General features: G+C 36.2%; 2 protein-coding genes across 2 annotated transcripts; both read left to right on the top strand.

The window, feature by feature from the left end:
• Nucleotides 1-3332: 3332 nt before the first annotated feature.
• nim1ka (NIM1 serine/threonine protein kinase a) lies at nt 3333-10330 on the top strand. The gene is made up of 4 exons (XM_081348849.1): nt 3333-3903; nt 4389-4740; nt 7281-7549; nt 9359-10330. Exons 2-4 carry the CDS (start codon nt 4449-4451, stop codon nt 10112-10114), a joined length of 1317 nt encoding a protein of 438 aa, XP_081204975.1. The 5' UTR covers nt 3333-3903; nt 4389-4448; the 3' UTR covers nt 10115-10330.
• Nucleotides 10331-11303: 973 nt separating this feature from the next.
• On the top strand, nt 11304-18242 carry creb3l3l (cAMP responsive element binding protein 3-like 3 like). The gene is made up of 10 exons (XM_081348993.1): nt 11304-11424; nt 12088-12213; nt 12527-12857; nt 12977-13074; nt 13482-13574; nt 13682-13788; nt 14313-14381; nt 14495-14579; nt 14754-14844; nt 16564-18242. The coding sequence occupies exons 2-10, from the start codon at nt 12088-12090 to the stop codon at nt 16950-16952; spliced, it is 1389 nt and encodes a 462-aa protein (XP_081205119.1). The 5' UTR covers nt 11304-11424; the 3' UTR covers nt 16953-18242.
• The last annotated feature ends 932 nt before the right edge of the window (nt 18243-19174 follow it).

The raw sequence follows: 19174 nt of genomic DNA, 5'->3' as shown, positions 1-19174 counted from the left end.
GAGGTTCATTCTCATGTTACGCAGCACGTTTGAGCTTCAGCAAGAACCAATGAGGTTCATTCTCGTGTTACGCAGCACGTTTGAGCTTCCGCAAGAACCAATGAGGTTTATTCTCGTGTGTAACGCAGCATGTTTGAGCTTCAGCAAGAACCAATGAGGTTCATTCTCATGTTACGCAGCACGTTTGAGCTTCAGCAAGAACCAATGAGGTTTGTTTTCGTCTGTTACGCAGCACGTTTGAGCTTCCGCAAAAACCAATTAGGTCAGTGTTTAAATGTGAATAAAAGCCTAAATTAAATCTGCTCATTAAATAAAATCATCGAGTCTCTTCAGAAAATTTTGACTAAACCACTCAATTCATATGGATTAGTTTTACGATCAATTTATAAACTTTTTGAAGCGTCAAAGTGGTAGTTGCGTAGCTGTCAATGGAGGGGCAGAAAGCTCTCAGATTTCATCAAAAAGATTTGTGTTGAGAAGATGAACGAAAGTCTTACAGGTTTGGAACGACATGAGGGTTAGTAATTAATGACAGAGTTTTAATTTTTATGTAAACTAACCCTTTAAAGGCACAGCAAAAAAAAAAAAAAGAGCTCGTTTAATTCTTGGGTTCAGATAGGGGGCGGAAAATAGAGAGAGAGAGAGAGAGAGAGAGAGAGAGAGAGAGAGAGAGAGAGAGAGAGAGAGAGAGAGAGAGAGAGAGATCATAATGCAGACACATGCACATCCATTCACTTGAATGGATCGTTTTAGTATTCCTGCTTGGTTTACACTTTAAAAGATAATTTTGTCAGCGGTTGAATCTTTGCAGCCCCTTCAGCAATCAGCAGCAGCAGCACACACACGTACAGCACGGCGTTTGAAGCCTGAGGATTTGAGTATTCATGAGAAACATCACTTTGATTGTGTGTGCTATGCCCTGGTAAATAGATTGTGTGAAGTAGGGCAATCAGAATGATAGAAAATATAAGGAAGATAGATGTAGATTTTCAGCCCTATGTTGATCTGTACATGCTACCATCCCACTCTTTATATAATGATCAGTTTATCAATCAGTACACTAAAGGTACACTGATGACATTTTTTTCTTATACTGGTACTTTCAAAGATTAAAGGCATTTACATTGTTACAAAAAATATTTAAAATAAATGCTGTTCTTATGAGCTTACTATTCATCAAAGAATCCTGAAAAATCACAGTTTACTCAAAAAATATTAATTAATGTTGAAAACATTGCTTAATATTTTTTGAGTAAACTGTGTTTTTTTATGAAGAAATGTTTCTTGAGCTCCAAAAAAGGATCATGTTACACTGAAGACTGGAGTGGTGCAGCTTTGCCATCACAGTAATAAATTACATTTAAAAAAGAATAAAATAAAAAAATATATATATTATTAATATTTTACAATATTACTGTTTTTATTGTTTTTTTATCAAATAAATGCAGCTGTTTTTTCAAACACAGTAAAAAAAATCAAATAATTATTGACCCAAAACTTTCAAAAAGCAGTGTATTTCTCACTCAGGATTGTTGAAATCAACAAAATGTTGTTGTGTGTATGAACCATAGACTGTGGTATGAACCTGCAGTCTTATGCTTTGAATGCTCAGTGCTGTGACTGCAGGGGATTTAATGAAGAAAAAGACCTGCTGGTTGCGTATAAGACTGTTTGGGTTCTTATTCGATTGTCAAATCACTGATCATTTTTGGTAGTAACACAAACAAGTTAGAGAGATATACAATACACAGGTAAATATACATGACTGCAACACCTGATCAGCTTCAAAGCACTTTCTACAGATCTGGTTGGTTTGGATATAATCCTAAAATGCTGATGCTCAGGGAGTTAGAACAAAAGAATACAACTGCGTCAAAGAACCCTGTTTAAAACCAAGCTCAGCAGCTTATATCAGCATCACCGCTCGTCTCCACCTGCAAAGAACACATAGTCACACTTAAAGGTGTATGTGCAGGTGCAATGCTCAATAGTCCTTTGAGGAGAAACTGCATCAATTTAACACACCTGGTGTCCTTTGATCATAGAGCATGTGCAAAAAAAAAAAAAACTGTCCATAAAAGTATTATTAACTATATTTGTACACTTTCTGAAAATAGATTATGGTAACTCCATCATCTATCTATGAAAATAATGTTCAATCACATATCAACATTATGAATGATTCAATACTTAAATTACCATTCAAAAGTTTGGGGTCAGTTACATAGGTGCCCACCGTATATTTTAAAACATTTCAAACTATAATGTATTACTGTAATTACAAAGCGGACTTTTCAGCATCATTACTCCAGTCTTCAGTGTCACATGATCCTTCAGAAATCATACTAATATGCTGATTTGCTGCTGATTATAATTATTATAATCAATTTTGAACAGTTGTTTGTGGGAACTGATACATTTTTTCAGGATCCTTTGATGAATATAAAGTTCAAAAGAACAGCATTTATTTGAAATATATATATTTTGTAATATTATAAATGACTTTACTATAAATTTTGATCAATTTAATGCATCCTTGCTAAATTAAAAGTTACTTTATTTTTAAAAAATGAACAGTGGTGTTTACTTTTGTAATTGTTTTACTGTCAATAATCAGATTAAGCGTAATCTGAATTGATATTCTGTTATTGCTTCATACATCATGATATTTGTGGCGTAATGTGTGTGTAGGGCTTTTCTATGTGTGCTGTTAGTGCTCAGTGGCTCTAGGGCACTCTGTGTACTTCTATAATGCTCTTTAGGGACTTTGTTAAAGAAACTACATCAGCAAACTCACCCTAATTGCATCCTGAAACACACACAAACACACACTGATCTCAGACACATTTGTTGTAACACATTTAATTTATTTAAAATTTAGTTATAAATACATGTTTATTTTTATTGTCTTAAATTTTTAAATAATTTAATTGTAAAAAAAAACAACAACAATCTATCTAAAATAATCTAAAAGCTTCAAAAACCTTGCCACAAAAAAACTCCACACAGGTTTAGACAAACTAAATTGAAAGAAAAAAAACCATAAACTAAGGGTTTAGCTTATGGAAAGGTGAGCTAAGGACAGGGTAAAGGCAGTGTCATGGTCTTAATGTGTCTCTCTCTCTCTCTCTCTCTCTCTCTCTCTCTCTCTCTCTCTCTCTCTCTCTCTCTCTCTCTCTCTCTCTTCCTCTCTCTCTCTCTCTCTCTCTCTCTCTCTCTCTCTCTCTCTCTCTCTCTCTCTCTCTCTCTCTCTCTCTCTCTCTCTCTCTCTCTCTCTCTCTCTCTCTCTCTCTCTTCTCTCTCTCTTCCTCTCTCTTCCTCTCTCTTCCCAGGTAAACAGAATTCTTTAGTTTAGTCCCTACAGTTTACATTGGATATTTAAGGACCACAAAAAAAGGCACGGATTAGGATCTCTGTACACGCTAATCCCAGAAAGAAGACTGTAGAGTGAGTCAGAAGCTCAGAAAAACACACACCGACATGAACAAATCAGAGGGAGTGGCTGTTTTCCATTTGGTTTCCCCATTTCTGAATGACCAACCAGCCAAAGATGTTAAATGAGAGGAAGCGCCATACAAGAAACCAGGACTGCCGAGGGCAGCGTGGAGCCTTGTTATAGCAGCCAGGCAACAATCACAGCCCTCATCGTTCTCAACGCTGATCCCCAGTCTATTTTTATCGCTGAGGCAACTCACCAATTAAATCGGGCATATCTGATGAGGTTCAGGGAGACGCAGGACTGAGGGGAAGGAACAGCACTGTGCACCTGACCGCTTGGGTGAAGCAGACGACCCTAAACATCTACTCCTTTATACTTGGATATGTGTACAACCTTGAGCTGAGATGTGGCGATAATGAGCTAATTTTGGAAATTGACACAGACATTCAGGACAACATGTGAAGGTAAGAAAGGACTATTCATGAATGTGCGATGATGCTCTGCAATGAAATAATCCTTAAATTGTTCATTTATTTTATTAAAATGTATTTATATACATATATTATTAGTTTATGTACATTTTAATATTTATTCATTATTTATTATACTTGTATATTTACTATTGCTGTACATATTATGCTATACATATGTTTTTACATTGCTTTAACTCGTCAAAATTTTTTTTAAACAATTTAAAAAAAAAATTTCAACAAAAATATACAAGATTCAGTCAGTTTAATGTAATTTAAGTTGGGATGACTTAAACATCCAAGTTGATTGTACTTACAAAATTTAAGGCAGCAACTTTTTTATAGTGTACAATAATATTTAAATAGTAGTTATATAATACATTATATCATGTAATTTGTTCTATAATAAGCTGAATGAGTTTATATGTCGAGGTCAAGCAAATTGATCTTCCTCCTTGTGTATCATTTTATACCTTCAGGTGGTGCTTTAGTTCCAGGTCTCCTGCCATGAGCTAAGCCCCCCAGTGGCCTGTGGCAGGATGACTGCCGTCTATCCGTCTGGGGGGGGCTCCGTCGGGGTCTCAGCTGTGGGTCCCCAGCGTTATGCACGATGGAGCCGACAAGACAGCTCCGACATCTGCACGGACGACGAGGGGACCCAGCCGCGCCGCCTCACCCCGCTGGAGAAGCTCAATCTGGACATGTGCCAAGATGAGAAGATGGTGCGAGAGCTCACCGTGGGTCGCCGCATCGGCTTCTACAAGATACGTGGCGAGATCGGCTGTGGAAACTTTTCTCACGTCAAGCTGGGCATCCACGCTCTAACGAAAGGTAAGCAATTGAATGTAATGGTACATACATATGCTTTGACTTTCCTGAGAAGTTTTCCCGCAAGCTACAGTAGGTGGTTGAGATATCGCGATGTTCATCTTACTCTTCATGTAAAGTGCCTGGAAATGCATACTTAGAGCCCTGTTTTTTAGTTGCATTGACCTCTATAAAGGTCTTCCCAGTAAATTATAGAAGGCTGAAACTGATCCCAGTCTGGGGCAAATGCAGACATTCAAAGACTCAATGCTAAGAATATTTTCTACAGATAACCAAATTACAATAGAACAGAGACAAGTGAATTAATCAGTGCTTTTCCGGTTTTTCAGGTCGGTCTAACAGAGGTTTTCAGGCACAGAAATTAAAATTTAGTTAACATTTTACATTTACTTGAGACATGAACGACTGTGTTTACTAGGATATTCGCCAAGACGGGCATTCTGACATAATTTTGTCCGTTCAAGCACGAAAGGGAACTCTCTCTGTGTGTGCGCACAGAAAACTTCTCACACTGTGCTCGAGTATTGAAATATTTTCTTTTTTTCGTCTGTTTGTGCTTGAATCCTTAAATTGGCAAGGCTTAAAACACGTGCTACTGATAAAAGTTTTGTGATCATTCAGCACTCTGTCTGCCAGTCCTTATTGCCGAGCCCTGCCAGTTGTGTTTAAACGAGAATGCACGCGTTGGCGCCGGTAATGCATAGACAGACATTGCGTGAAGATGTGGAAAGTGTCAAAATAAAGGTACTGATTTTTTACACGTTGCATCGATACATCGTATCGTTAGTCATTTGATCGATGTATCGATCCATATCGATGACCCCTAATATTTGTGTACAATTTTGTATGTTTAAATATTTTTTAATACAATTAATATTAGAATAATTCATATCGTTGTTGCAACATCACTAAACATGTTGAGAATTGTGAAAAGTCAAATATTTACTTAGAAGATTGCTACACTACCGTTCAAAGCAGGTTTAGGGTCAGTAAAATATTTAAATATTTTTGAAAGTAGTATCTTCTGCTCAGCAAGGTTGCATTTATTTGAAATACAGTAAAAACTGTAATATTGGGAAATATTATTACAATAAAAAAAAAAAAACATGTTTTTCTGTGATGGGAAAGCTGAATTTTCATCAGCCATTACTCTAATTCAAATAACAGCACTTGTTTTGTAAAAGAGTAAGTTTTGTGACAATGTAAACGTTTTTACTTTTTCTTCAACTGAATCCGTCCTTGCTAAAAAATATTAAATGAAAGAAATTAATAATAAAAGTTATTTAAAAAAATCTTACTGACTGACCACAAAGCGTTCATTCAGCAGTGAATACAGAGAATATACAGAGAATATACAGAGAATTATTAGGCTATGATGAATTAGATATCAGGGTTTTTGTAATATTTTGAATATTAAAATGTAAAAAAAAAAAAATTAGATTATTAAATTATTAAATATTTTTATATTATAATTAATAATCGTTATTTTGTATTTAATTTTTTGAGTGGTGCAACACCACTAAACATGTTGAAAGTTGTGAAAAATTATATATATATATATATATAACAACTCAAATATTTAGAATATTGCTACATTTGATCCAAAACAGGTAGTCAAGTCACCTTTATTTATAGCACTTTCTACAATACAGATTGTTTCAAAGCAGCTTTTACAGCAATAACAAATAATTCAATAATCCAAACTGTAAAGCAGCCTATAAAAAGAGAATTGTGTCATTGTTCAGTGTTGATTCAGCTCTGTTGTAAAAATCATCAGTTATTAAATGAGTTAATTTCATCTAATATCTTTAAAGCAGTTCCACAGAAAAATGACAGTGATGTCATCGTCCAGCTCAGTTCTGTTCACATCCAATAGTGTCAGTGCAGTCAAATCAATAATATTGTTGAATATTAAGTGTCCCCGACTAATGTAGTAATATATTAATACAATATATACATTCAAATAATATTTTCCTGTCAAACTTGTTGCTGTGATACAGTGCTGTTATATGTAGTTTTAACCCATATAACCCAGTACGTGTGCTTAACGGTCAGTGTTATTGTATGGATGAAAATGTGTCCTGACAGTCAGGGTTATGTGGGAAGCATGCCCTCGGGCAAAGTCAAGCTGAGACAAGTTGTCTGGTTCAGACACAGATGGATCGGTTTGAGGTGTCACATTTCTGTCGAGACCTTTAGAATTGCTGTAGGCCTCATCAAAGATCGGTGTGTGTAAGGGATAGGAGGTCGTGGTGTGCCGTTTCAAAGCGATGTGAATTACATGCACAGTGTATTTGTTGTGTTGCAGCAGATCTTGAAGAAAGGGTGTAGAATGACATTCCATATCGCATGGCACACCATATCTGATATCAAAACTGCTCAAAGGTCTTTCCTTTATTACAGTGGACCTTTACTGCTGTTTTCACTAAGCAGTTCATATATACAAATTGCATTAGAATGCATTAAGTATCAAAGACGAAAGAATATGAATGTTTTCTGAATGAGAAGCCCCTGTAGCTGAAACTTTATGTTGTCATTCACAGACAAAGTAGCCATCAAGATCTTGGACAAGACCAAGCTCGATCAAAAGACCCAAAGACTTCTCTCCCGGGAGATATCAAGCATGGAAAAGCTGCACCATCCAAATATCATCCGTCTGTACGAGGTGGTGGAGACTCTGACCCGCCTGCACCTGGTCATGGAGTACGCGAGCGGAGGAGAGCTCTACACAAAGATCAGCACAGAGGGAAAGCTCTCCGACATCGACAGCAAGATTGTCTTCTCTCAAGTTCTCTCAGCCGTGAAGCATATGGTGAGATGTACATGAAGCATGGAATAGAATTCCAGGAGGCAATTCATGAGAATTGTGGGCTGAAAGTTTCTCTCTTTTTCCTGGCCTTTCAAATTTGGCAGATTTAAGTATTTTCATGCTAGTTAACTTTTTCAGGTTTGCTATACGATGCAAGACAATACAAAAATACAATGCAATAAAAATGCAATTCATACATAAAATGACCTGAATACACCTCTTCTATGATAAACATGAATGTAAATTTTGCATGGTATCGCGATCAGAGCTCTTTCGCTAAAAGGATCCTCAAACATTAGCAAAACAATGTGTAAATAGGGTCACACACTGAGAGAAACGCAGTGCTCCGTCTTTAAAATTTGAACACATTGTTTTTTCTCATTGATTATATGCATACCAGCAGCACCACTCGCCATCTGTCGAGATGTCCAAGGCATGGTGTTTCCTGTCTGTTTTTCTCCGCTGAAGCCTTAGGTGACAATTAAGAGGCCACTTTTTCTAATCCGTTCTCATAAATGCCGCATGTCCAAGACTTTTGGGCAAAAAGCGTCCTTGTGTCTTTATTGCTACGTGCAGGTAAACTCAAGGCAATTATAAGAGAAGCCACAGAGAATTTTGTCTTTATTTATTTTTTATTTTATTTGAATGGTACAGTGATCACAAACAGTGTGTATATGTATATATTTATGTATATATATGTATATATGTACAGTACCAGTCAAAAGTTTGGAAACACTACTATTTTTAATGCTTTTGAAAGAAGTCTCTTATGCTCATCAAGCCTGCAGTTTGAAAAAAAAAAAAAACAGTAATATTATGAAATATTATTACAATTTAAAATAATGGTTCTCTTTTTTAATATAATTTAAAATGTAATTTATTTTTGTGATGCAAAGCTGAATTTTCATCAGCAAGTACTCCAGTCTTTGGTGTCTTATGATCCTTCAGAAATCATTCTAATATGCTGATTTATGATCGATGTTGGAAACAGTTGTGCTGCTTAATATTTTTTTATAACCTGAGATACTTTTTTCAGGATTATTTGATGAATAAAAAGTTAAAAAGAACTGTATTTATTTAGAATAGAAATCTTTTGTAACAATATACACTACCGTTCAAAAGTTTGGGAACAATAACTATTTTTTTTTTAAGAAATTAGTACTTTAATTCAACAAGAATGCGTTGATAATTGATAAAAGGTGATGGTAACGATTTATATTGTTAGAAATGTTTTTATTTTGAATAAATACTGTTTTTATGAATAAATGCTGTTAACGTTTTACTCATCAATGAATCCTGAAAAAAGTATTCCAAAAAAATATATTAAACAGCACAACTGTTTCCATCATTGATAATAACTGAGTATCAAATCATCATATTAGAATGATTTCTGAGGGATCATAAGACACCAAAGACTGGAGTACTTGCTGATGAAAATTCAGCTTTGCATCACAAAAATAAATTACATTTTAAAGTATATTAAAAAAGAGAACCATTATTTTAAATTGTAATAATATTTCATAATATTACGTTTTTTTTTTTTGTTTTTTTTTACTGCAGGCTTGATGAGCATAAGAGACTTCTTGCAAAAGCATTAAAAATAGTAGTGTTTCCAAACTTTTGACTGGTACTGTATGTATGTATATATATGTGTATATGTATATGTATATATGTATGTATATATATATATGTATGTGTGTATATATGTATATATGTATGTGTGCATATAAATATATACATACATACATACATATATATACAAATATCTCTGTATTTAGTTGTTAATAGTAATTTCTCTTTGTCATTTTGCAGCATGACAATAACATCATTCACAGAGACCTGAAAGCAGAGAATGTTTTTTACACTTGTAGCACCTGTGTTAAAGTGGGAGACTTTGGCTTCAGCACCGTCAGCCGTCGCGACGAGACCCTCAACACCTTCTGCGGTTCTCCCCCTTATGCCGCCCCTGAGCTCTTCAGAGACGAACACTACATAGGTGTTTGCGTGGACATCTGGGCCCTGGGGGTCATGCTCTTCTTCATGGTGACCGGCTCCATGCCCTTCCGTGCCGAAACGGTGGCCAAGCTGAAGCGCAGCATCCTCGATGGGTCGTACACAGTGCCTACCTGGGTTCCGGAAGCTTGTCAGAAACTGATCCGGGGCATCCTGCAATCCCAGCCGTCCGACCGCTACAGTGTAGAACAGATGATGGGCTGTGAGTGGCTGCTGCCGGTGGAGTTTCCCAAGGCCATGGAGCCCTTTAAAATGGATCCGCTCCATCTGGCAGAGTCGAAGCTAGGGGACCTTGAAGAGCATGAGATAGAGGTGAAAAACGCCCTGGAGGCTCTTGGCATCACCGCAGACCACATTCGTAACAACCAGGGCAAAGACTGCAGGAGCTCCATCACTGGAGTCTATCGAATCCTCTTACACCGCTCACATAAACGACAAGCAGTGGACAGCATGCCAGTAGTTACTCATGTAGTAAACGGAACGGATGTTAAAAAGGAGCGTCTGAAGACATACAAGAGCCTGAGGCATACGTCCAAACTCTGCATCATTCTGTGATGCTCAGAAAGCTTATATAGAAATGAGGGACAGATATAGTTCAGCTAGTTATATTTGATATACCTCTTTTGTTATCTTTTTTCATTGAAAAGGAGATCAGTGAATGTCTCTAATGAAGTAGTCTACACGAATGAATGGAAAGTGTGAGTGAAGCAAGACTTTTGTCTTAATGTCATGGATGTCATGTCATAAATGTAATAAAGTGCTTTAGACTGCATTGTTTCGAGCATTCTCTTTGCAAATATATTTCAGATACACAATATTTTACCACAAATGTTGGAAATTAAAGATAAAATAAGAATCCACTGAAAAATCAATATCATATATGATTTAAAATACAGAAATTATTGTGAAAACTAAATATTTGTGTGTGCATTCATGAACCTGCACAATTATCTTTGTGAGGACCATTTTGAGTTTTAGACCATCGGATTAAGGACAAAGAGAGTAAAGTGAGGACATTTTGGCTGGTCCTCACTTTCTGAGACTTGTTTAAGGGTCGAGAGTTGGTTTTAGGGATAAGGTTATAATTAGCTAGCTTTGAGCTAAATTCCTTAAGGGTTTGGGTTATGCACTTAGTTGTGATGGGTTTTGCAAACGAATGTCCTCACAAAGATAGATGTACAAGAATAGGTGTGTGTGGTCCAGGTATTCCCCTATGTTGAGGGGACCAAATGGCCTTGCAAGGATAGTAAAACAGTGAATTTTGTTTAAAGATTTTGGTCCCCATGGCATGAGGAAAACTAATGCCAATTTATTGTTATTATTATTATGAAAATTAAAAAATGCTGAATGTTTCCTGTAATTGTTAGGTATAGGGGATGAAATGCAAATTCTGTACAGTATAAAAATCATTGATTTAGAGTCCTCAAAAAATACAAAACGTGTGCATACAAAAAAAAACACGATTTATAAATATGCAAAATACACATGATATGCATAGGCTAGAATGTACACTTGTTTGCACATTTAAGTTTCTAATTAACGTTTGTTTTTATAATCAAATAATTTATTGTACGTTTTTATGATTTATCGATTTAAACTTACAATAACATTAACACATTTTAAAGTTTTACAAAAGTACAGACTCATAAGCGGCTTATTTGAGGCATGATTTTTTTTACACTACAACTCCCAGAAAGCCTTTCGCAGAAGACGTGCGCGTACTGATGCACCCTTACGTGATGACGCAATTTTTGCCTCGTTGGAGGGTGATTTCATCAGGAACTGCATTTCAAGACAAAGAGAGAAGGCACTTCCTATTTGTTGTATATGTCAACGTTTCTTGTATTGGTACAAGATCAACAGAGGTAAGAATTTATTTCACAGCTTTTTTAGATAGAAATGTGAGCAAAATCACATTTCCTCACAATTCAGTTATTGTAAAGCTGTCAAATGTCAGACCTGTCAGATGCTTTACCAGCTAATTTTTTACGTGATGTAATGTATTCCATGTATCATAACATTCATCACAATAAACATTCTATTATTATATTATATTATATTATATTTCGTTCTATCATTAGTATTATTGTTAACAATACATTTGTAAATTCTGCTGCACATATTGCAATGTGTTGAACATAATAGGAAATCGGATCATATAACCAAATCAGATTAAAATCATACCTGTATCGTCGTGGCACTTGTAACAGTTATTGTTACTTGTGAATAATTAAACGAGCTGTCATCGTGTTACAGTAATTCCCTGTCATTTTAATTGGGTTTAAAACTATTTATCAGAAATTATCACACACAACCGTTTTTATGTTTGCGATTGTGACTTTTAGCATGCGCTGGACTATGAGCGGTGTGAAGTTGTTAGTCATTTGTGTTGTTCTGTTTAAAACGGAATTACAGTCACATGATGAGAGTGGGCGGGGTCTGGACTTGATCGAGCTGTCAGTGCGCAGCGTCACTGCGGATCTACTCTGTTTTGCATGCTCTCATTTGATTTCTACTTCCTCTTTTAGATGTCAGTAAGCGAAGATATGGAAAATACAGACCTGCTTGGTCTAATCTTCCCAGATGAAGACCCAGGTGATCTGTTCCTCACAGAGGGGAATGACTTCCTGGATGATTTGCTTTTAGGGCATAATGTACGTAACCTTCATGTGTAGTGATCTAATTTTCATGGTTTTCTCATGTAGATGTTATAATTGATGCAATCATAGAGCTAGTCTATGATATGAAACTGATAAAAAGAGAATTGTATATATATAGTGCTGTCAAATCTGTATATATAATTCTCTTTTTATCAGTTTCATAGCATAGACTAGCTCTATGATTGCATCTTTCTTTGCATTAATCGATTTGACAGCACTAATATACTGTATATCAAATATATATATATATATATATATATATATATATATTGTATTTGGTAATTTGATTAATGCTTTTTTGTTGCAGATGCTGGATGGAATGGATACAGAGGACTTTCTCAGCAGTCTTCTGGGTGAGGAAGAGGATGGTCTGTCTGTCAACTGCTTGTCTCAGTCTCCTCATGGCAGTGACAGCGGCATCTCTGAGGATACCACCCCCCAAAGTCCACGTGATGGCAGTGAGACAGACACCGTCCCCAGTCCAGGCCTCGAACCCCTGCTTTATTCCGAGTGTGTGATGGAGAGCTACGAGGCCCAGGTGGTGCAGGCAGACCACTGTTACACACTCCCACAGGACACAGACGCCCTGCTCAGTGTCCGCTCGGAGAATCCTGAGTCCGATGTCTTCATAGATGTTGGTACGGTACTGTTGTGGTGGGCTGGGGTGTGAAGGGGTGCATGAAATATTCTTGTTTTGTTTATATGTTCATAAGGCTTATTTAAGTGCCCCATCTTAAGTTTATTTTCTTCCTGTCAGATGAGTTTGATGTCAGTATGGACGATGACCTCTCCCCTGAGCCGCCCTGCTCACTTACGATTGAAAACTCCACACAGAATGGCAAACCAGACAACCAGGTACATTTAAAAAAAACTAAAACAAATGCTGTGTCCAAGTCCAATTATATGTGTATCCGATTGAAATCTGATCTAAATTATCGGTTTTAAAATTCAACATGTCTCCCATATATTGTCATTCTTTGCTCGACCGGCAACAACATAACCTTGTTTCTGTAGCGACGTTCAGCATGTTTCCTATAACAAAGTCTGACCTGTTTACGTTTTACGTTTTACGTGGCGTGAGAAAGTCACAGAAAATCCTATTAGAGCGGTCAGACTGAAATGGATTTCCAGAAATGCAATTTGAATAGGATTTCAAACCACAGTTTGTAGCTGAAAACGGATTTGTAAAAATCACATTTTATATGATTTTTTGCTAAATGTGATCAGATTACGAGGCTATAATGTGCATATTCTGCCTCCAGTTCCAATTCAAGGAGATTGTTTTGACCGATGAAGAGAGGAGACTTCTGGCAAAAGAAGGTGCAAGTATTCCAAGTCAGATGCCTCTTACAAAGGTAAGAGAAATGGATTCTGATTTATGATGGTTTCATATTAAAGTTTAAATGAAACGCAAAATTAAATATAATATGATAGTGTTAGTTAAAAGGCTGTGTTTCTTTAGGCAGAGGAACGGACCCTGAAGAGGGTGAGGAGAAAGATCCGGAACAAGCAGTCTGCTCAGGAGAGTCGCAAAAAGAAGAAAGTTTATGTTGATGGCCTAGAAAACAGGTTCGTGTGGAGAGACAGACACCATGACACTTATAATGTCTCTCAAAATAGAGACAGCACTTAACACCTAACTGTAAAGGTATTGCATAATATAATGTATATTGAATGTGTATAATTGCTATAGTTCAGTTAATCATGATCTATAATTAATTCCATTAATTCAGGAATAAATAATAAATTATAATAAATTATTGTGCATTGAAAGCATTTGATTATTACAATTATATGCTCACCAAGGCTGCATTTATTTTATCAAAAATACATTAAAAAAACTGTAATATTGTGAAATATTATTACAATTTTAAATAACTGATTTCCATTTGAATATATTTTAAAATATAATTTATTCATGTGATGGCAGAGCTGAATTTTCTACAGTCTTAAGTGTCACATGATCCTTCAGAAATGATTCTGATTTGCTGCTCAAGGATTCTTTAAAAAATAGTTCAAAAGAACAAATATTTGAATAAATTACTTTGTGTTGTTTATTAAGCAATTGAAATAAATGTTTTGTGTGTCCATAGGGTGGCGATCTGCACTGCTCACAACCAGGAATTACAAAAGAAAGTTCAGATGCTGCAGAAACAAAACATGTAAGTGTACATCATGTGTCAGCACAACATTATTTTCTATTTAATTCATCTTAATATTGGTTGTAATAATACCTTAATGCTATTAACTAGAATTTTTGTTTTTGTATCTTTAGGTCCCTTATTGAACAGCTAAGAAAATTGCAAGCTATGGTGAAAATGTCCACAATGAAAACCACCACGACTAGCACTTGTATCATGGTGAGTTTTCACCACCGTGGCATTTCAATCTCTCAGTAGGGTTGAATTGGTCTTAAATGAAATATGATGTTTGAGTTTAAACTTTCACCAGCATGTAATCGGAACAATCTGTCTTGCATGAATACAATAGGAGTGTGATGCGTTTCTTGACCTTCTCTGTTTTTTTTTTTCTAGGTGTTCCTGCTTTCTTTTTGTCTGATCATTTTCCCCTCAGTCAATCCTTTTGGCAGCAGCAATCAGAAAGATCTCTATACAGCATCTACAGGTGAGCACAACGTTTGTCATTGTTCCTGTAGGGTAGTGAGGAATGTTGTCTTGCTTGTTGTTCTGCTATGTTTTGTTCTACTTATACAATAATGCTATTTCAGTAATCAATGGTGTACCAGTGAAATTCCACAATTCTCAATACCAATTTTAACATCACAGCAATAACACATTTATTTAAAGTCGGCATGTGATTCTTCCATATTGTGCCGTATTATCTGAGTGAAACGGCTTCTTAAAGGTATAGCGGAAGATCTTTCCGAATTTTAGATAAGACCCGCCCTCTCCACTTTTTGAAAAGTTTGATTGATTCACCAGAATGATTGACAATTAGGAGGACTAATAGTATAGGTGATCCACCCGGAAGTAAAAAATCCTCTGCTATAGACCCCTTTTGCGCCGACGTCACAGTTACGTCACGGCGCTAGCTGGAGGCAAAACAAACGGAAAACTGGAGGCGGCCAATACAAACCAGCACAGATTCGGCTACATAATAAGGAGCTTAAGTTATTATTTTTATTATTAAAAGTCATCTTGTTGTGTTCTTGGGTGCAAGAATCAATGAAAAATGAGTATGCTGTATCTGGAATTTTTATTTCTAGAAAATATTCATATCATTAAAATTGCACCGTAGTGTCACTCTTTACATTGTTGTCTTGGCGCTGGCTAGGCAGAACTGCGGATTGAACCACACAAGTCTTTACATGACCATTCAGCACATAGTTATATTATAGGCATCTAAATATATTTATATGTCCTCAGTTTCTCTTTACCCTCGGTTTCGGGTAGGTGTAGAAGTCAGGCCACTCAACCGGAGGTAGCGTTAACGTTAATCCTGTCAGTTCGTCCATTGACTGAGCCGTGTACGGTCATCTGGTTCCGTCCGTTAAAATTAACTTTTGCAAATAACAATCGGCATCCTGGACAGTGAGTGACCTTGCACATTAAGACAAAATCGGATTTTCTCCAGTCATTGTTAAAAAACAAGCTAACAAAACTTGCAAACTAACGTTAGTGAAGCGGCCAGAGGGATCTTTCTGCCTCCAGCTAAGCTCCGCCCACACAAATACGTCACCGTGTTTACCAACTGTAAAAGGGTCTATACCTTTAAACAAGAAAAAATTTAGGGCGGGACTTGATTTTGTCCATCGAGATGGCTGATGGCATTGATTGGATGGCTGTGATTTGCTATTGCTGTGATGTCATGTGAGTGAAAGGTTGTCCCGCCCTCGCGCCAGTAAACACATCATCAGAGAAGAGATGTTGCAAGAGGGAGGGGAAGTTATTTTGATTTAAGATTACGAGGGCACATTAATAAATAAATGAAAAAGATGTGCAAGAATAAATAATTTATAAGAAATACTGCAATATTTCATAAAAGTAAGAATGATCCATTTTGATTTCATGGTGACTTTAAACATTTAGATATTAAAGTTAAATAGTTAATATAAATATTAACAAATTGCATTCAAATTAATAGCATATACCTACAAAAATAAACTGATTAAAGTTTTTAAAAATCTATATTCTAGTAATAAAATAATAATATGCAAATTAATTAAACAGCTTCATGTTTCTTAGATATCTGGGAGCAAAATAAAGTTATTTACATTATAATATCATAAAAAGTGCAGAAAGAGACTGGTGTTGCGCTGTTTTTATTTTAGCATCAATTTTGTAACTAAGTCATTTAAGAATGTGGTTTTCCACTGCTTTCTAGGGATGTCCCGAGCCCTGCGGTCTTATCCGGCTATCATGAAAGAGGACATTATATCCACCTCCGCTAAAGAAGTGCCGGAGCAGGATGTCCTCCTAGTGGCCACCATAGAGAATAAGCAGGTGCTGCTGTCCGGCGGTCAGAACCACACACCTGACTACCAGCGGGTCGAGCAGTCTGACTCCGAGTCTGGTGTCAACAGCAACTCATCCGCTGACTTCCCCGCTGCTGCCCAGTCAGATCTCAAAGCAGACGGAGCTCTCTCTGAGTCTCACAGGAACTCCCCAGCGTCGCCGGTGATCTACGACGGGCAGAGCAAAACCAAGGAGAGCTGGATGGAGCAGAAACCCACATCAGTTATAATACAACAGCACCGATCCGATGAAATGTAGGAAAGCATCTAAAACAAACCTTGCTTTGTTTTAGGTAAAAGATTCAGTATAGACATTTCTCTTAATTGTAGCATCACAGTCTGACCATTTTTCATTTTTTATATGGATCTATTGTCATGCTATAATAGCACTTTTTATGAAACCCAGCCATTATTGTTAATTTTCTTCTGCACAAATGATGGTTCCATTTTAATGTAAATGTGAATGAGTTACATTGTATTGAACTCTGTATTGCATCCTCATTGAGTTTTAGTACATTTAGGAAATGTATTCATTTGTCTGTATTACTTGAGACATTTTAGGTGTTTGGGCATCTAGTAAAATATTATTTCCCTTTTTTAATAAGGGAGCCACATGCTTAAAGAGATTCCACCACTGAAATATCAGTCATAGTGACATGGGAGTGTATTTAGAAAAGGGAAAAGCTAATTATTTTGTAAAGGTTGTTTTCTGCTTGTGCATTATTTGTGGCTTAGAACCCCTTCCGTTAAACTGCTGTAAATGTACCTTTTAGAGGGGGTATAGTGTTGCACATATATCAACACAATAAAAAAGGGTTTATGTCTATATATGTATATATACATATAAAACAAATGTCATGATCTGCTGTGTCAGTGAAGCATTTTTATGTCATTTTGATGTAGATATTTTGTTTCGTCTCTTAAAAGACTTATTTTATTGCAGTCTTTTTTATTGATTTCTTTCAGTCTTTGGTCATATGATGCACTGATGTGTCTACAAATTTGGAATGTTGATAAAACTCTTCATATCTGTCTTGATCATGTAATTATCTATTAAAAATGATCAGTTTACTATAAATACATGCATTTTTTGTCATTAATCACAATGAAAACTGAGAAACGGCCAAGAATTGTGCATAATTCTAGATATGACGCATATGAATCGATCAGGGTAAGATTTATGCATGACAAGTGTTTGCATTTCTTCAATTACGAGGACTTTTTTTTTATTTTATTTAATTTTTTTTTTATTTCACTCTAATAGTAAAACACTGTTAGACAATTACTATCTAAATTAACCAAATTTTAAACATCGTGCAGAAACCTCGTATCTCCATTTTTTTCATAAATCATTACTATTGGTCACTGTGTGTTTTGCAAATATTTAACCAATGAAACGTATTAAAAAGAGCTTGTGACTGAACCTCGTATCTCCATTGGATCCTCAAACTGTCAGTCAAACTTAATAACTCCACCAGCGCTTCTTCACGCAGACAGTAGTCTCTGCTTGTTTGCAATGCAAAAGGGCAAATAAAGAACGTGTTCTTTGAATAAGTGCAGCGTTTTCTTTACTCAAGAAACATTAAGGCTAATGTTTTATGTATTTGAGGAGCGGAGAAGAGTGTCTTGGTCTAGCATTTGCCAATACTGTCTGTCTTTAATAGCCTGTGCGAAACACTTCATCTTCTACAACATGAGATTTTGGCCAAATGACAGAAAAAAATAGTGCCCACAAAGCTACAATAAACCAAATAACCTGTAAATTGGCAAAAACGTAATGCGATGCACTTACTGCCTCAAACAAAATTATTTTGTCTACATCACAATATTTACATTTATGCATTTAGCATTTATGAGGTAAATCCGGCCCTGCATATGATGCAACTAATTTCAAAACACTACCGGGATTCTTTGAAAGTGATCTATAAAAGTCTTACATTGAAACTAGGTCAATCTTCTGTGCATGTCCAAGCATGTTACAACCCATGGTTACAACCAGACATGTCCTCTTTTGGCTGCTAGAAGAAAATGCAAATCAACCCAAATTAACCTAGAAACCAATTATCCTGTCTGATATGCACTAACCAAAACTGAGATGCAAATCTGTACCTTGGCTATATCATTTTTGGATACCCTCTCTCCAGCACACACACACACACACACACACACACACACACACACACACACACACACACACACACACACACACACACACAGTCATAACCTTAAAAGAAGCTCATATATGAAGTACAAAATATTGTTTACAAATATCCTTAATATCGCTCAAATATCCTTGAGCACGATTAAATTAGAAGAGTTTAAAGGAAATGTAAATATTTGGAACGCTGATAAATCGGTGATGTAACTTCCTTGTTGTCCCTGTAGGTGGCGCCAGAACATCTCGCATCACTGTGCTATCATAGTTCTGCACCGGTGGCTTAGAAGAGGAGTAAATCTATTGCTATTATTCCACGTTCGACC

The sequence above is a fragment of the Scardinius erythrophthalmus genome (assembly GCF_964197995.2).
Source record: "Scardinius erythrophthalmus genome assembly, chromosome: 20".
NCBI classification, from domain to species: Eukaryota; Metazoa; Chordata; class Actinopteri; order Cypriniformes; family Leuciscidae; genus Scardinius; species Scardinius erythrophthalmus.
Note: the sequence above shows the minus strand (reverse complement) of the source record. Positions and strands in the feature narration are given on the sequence as shown.